This window comes from Montipora capricornis, chromosome 2, assembly GCF_036669925.1.
Source record: "Montipora capricornis isolate CH-2021 chromosome 2, ASM3666992v2, whole genome shotgun sequence".
Lineage (NCBI taxonomy): Eukaryota > Metazoa > Cnidaria > Anthozoa > Scleractinia > Acroporidae > Montipora > Montipora capricornis.
The window spans coordinates 46,893,815-46,896,314 of NC_090884.1; the positions used below are offsets into that span (position 1 = coordinate 46,893,815).

General features: G+C 39.6%; 1 protein-coding gene across 1 annotated transcript in view; it reads right to left on the reverse strand.

Moving 5' to 3' along the window:
* Window positions 1-1,106: 1,106 nt before the first annotated feature.
* Window positions 1,107-2,500, reverse strand: part of LOC138038060 (uncharacterized) — a 1,488-nt gene continuing 94 nt past the window's right edge. The window contains exon 1 of the mRNA XM_068883879.1: window positions 1,107-2,500. This exon is cut by the window's right edge and continues 94 nt beyond it. Coding sequence (XP_068739980.1) covers window positions 1,639-2,421 — 783 coding nt within the window. The 5' untranslated portion in view covers window positions 2,422-2,500 and the 3' untranslated portion in view covers window positions 1,107-1,638.

The window sequence follows — 2,500 nt, forward strand, 5'->3', positions numbered from 1 at the left end:
AGATCAAATGAAATGTTCGTTTTTGATAAAACACGAAAACTGGGACACCCGGAGAAGAGATTTTCGGAAGAGAAGATCCAACAAAGCTGATATTACGCCGGTTCTGCGAAGTGAATCAAAAATTCTCACCAAAATTGAAAAGTACGCCTGATCGCAGGTTAGGCCAGAATATGCTAAGGAACAAGTGTGTCGGCGAATTCTCAGTCTATAGCTTTGAATAGATCTTTCCAGTAGTGGCGTTTTGGAAATTGTTCGATATTGGAACTAGCTGGTTAATTGAAAGAGATTAATAATGGGAATGAAGGAAAAAGTTTAAACACTTTTAGAGTCGACTGTTGTTATTTTTTCATCTGCGATCGTATTTGAAATAACAAAACATATGTCAGTCTGTTACTGACTCCTGTCGCCTTATTAAGTCTATAACCCTTTAAGGCCCGAGGGGGCCACATTGACGAGTAAAATTGTCGAGCGTTGGACAGAGTAAAATCTATATTTGGCCACTGGGAGTTAAAGGGTTAAAAGAGTGGCAAAATAGATTTTTCCCTCGAATTCTACATTTCATACGCTTTCCAATAATATGTAGTTTGTGGGGCTTTCTCGACAACAGGCCGTAACACGCTCGAAGATTTGATGAAACCTTAAGTGGGCGTCATTCTCGCCAATGACGTAGTTAGTTCAAAATAATGATTTTCTGAGGAATGTTAGGTTGTAGGTAATTATTGGACTTAATTTTCCGCCATAAATATGTTTATTGATGAACTCAGAAGGGAAAATGATGACTTATTACGAACTCAAGATGTCTGACAAATTACATAACAGCGAAGCTAATGACTGATTACTTTCGATGCATTGCGCCATTAAATACCTTGTACAGATAAATGTTACTTTGTTTTACAAAACTGCATTTGCTCGCAAGTCTATTTTGAGCAAACATAAACGGTGTCTGAGTTTTGTCCAGACCTTGAACGTCTTCATCCAACTTCTTCGCACTAAAAATTATAGTGTAAGACTACATTTAAAAATGGTGTACATTTGTTGCCAGCCCCGCTACCCCTTTTCAAGTTGTGTGTGTCAGATTACACAAAGTTCCAAAGTGCAGTTTAACTCTCAAAAGGATGGTATATTTACTGATGAAAAGTAGTGTAAAATGGGTATTATACACTTTGACACTTCTAAAATTACACATATAGAAAGGATAATCATATCAGAAAGGAAGGGTAAAATTACCACGAGTGACGGTGTAGTGATCTTTACCCCATCTAAAAAACCTGAAATTAACCTTTAAAAAAAGTATAATTCAACCATAAAATGAAGTGTAATTATGTTTATTACCATCAATTTATAAGTAAAATTACACAAGACCCTTTATAAATGGGTATAACATAAACTCAAGCCAAAAATTACAATCGTTTACTTAAGTAAAAATTGCGCAACTCTAGATTCACATTACTACAACTTCACCTTAGTCCATAAGATTGAATGCGGCAACAAGACTGAATGTCAAGAAACCACCTGCTTCTTTACAAGTTGCATCAGCGGGTATATTTAAATATTTCGATTAATGCATAGTATTAACGTTAGAAAAAACTTGGAATAACAAATCAGTCACAAAATTACTTTATCTGGAACAGCTCAAACCTAAAAACTGGCAAAAACTCGAGGGACATCCAAAACCCCGAACAGTGCAACTACCGTTGCAAGCAAGACGGTAGGGGCCACATTCGTGTAACGAGTGCTTGCCTTGTTGGGGTTTGTTTCGTACAAAGTAATCATTGTACCTCGGATTTTCTCTTCAACTTGACTGCACGACGTTCTGGGCACAATTGTGGTGTTGTACTGAGAAAGAGTCTTCACTTCAAAATCTTGTTCCAAGATGTCTTGGAGAGAAACCGAGTCATTGTGGTAAGTCTTCGTTTCTCCAGTCTTCTTATAAGTGACGGTGGTAGTCATGGAAATGAGATGTTGATCGATATCATCTGCAAGCGAAAACGTCTGCAAAGAAGGTGCTCGGATACATGGACTGCCGTTAGAACTCAACAACCTCCGTTCTTCAGAGGTGATCCTGACAGCTCGTTCCTCCGGGACGGTAACGTAGCAGCGGTACATCGGATAGCCTCTGCTATACACAGGAGCGTTGCTCACAGCATAGCGATATAGAATGTAGCCGGCCAGTACCTTTTTGAACGTGCCTTTTTTGGAACCAACTTTGGTTTGGCTGCGGATTACAGGAGAACGAAAAGTCGTGGCTTTGATCGGTGTAGTTTTTCTGATTACGGGTTTGGAACTGGAGGAAGAGCGACGTGAGCTTGATCTAGAGCGTGACCCACTCGAGCGACCGCCGCCTCTGCCTCTGGCAGCAATGGATATCGCCATCAGCAAAATTGCGAAGGAAAGGAAAAGAGTAACTGTAGACAGCCGCATTGTGGACTAACTAAACGGTTATGGCATCTCGCCTTTTGTGGTCTGCTTTTACCAGCTTCACAGTTAATTGTTTAGAACA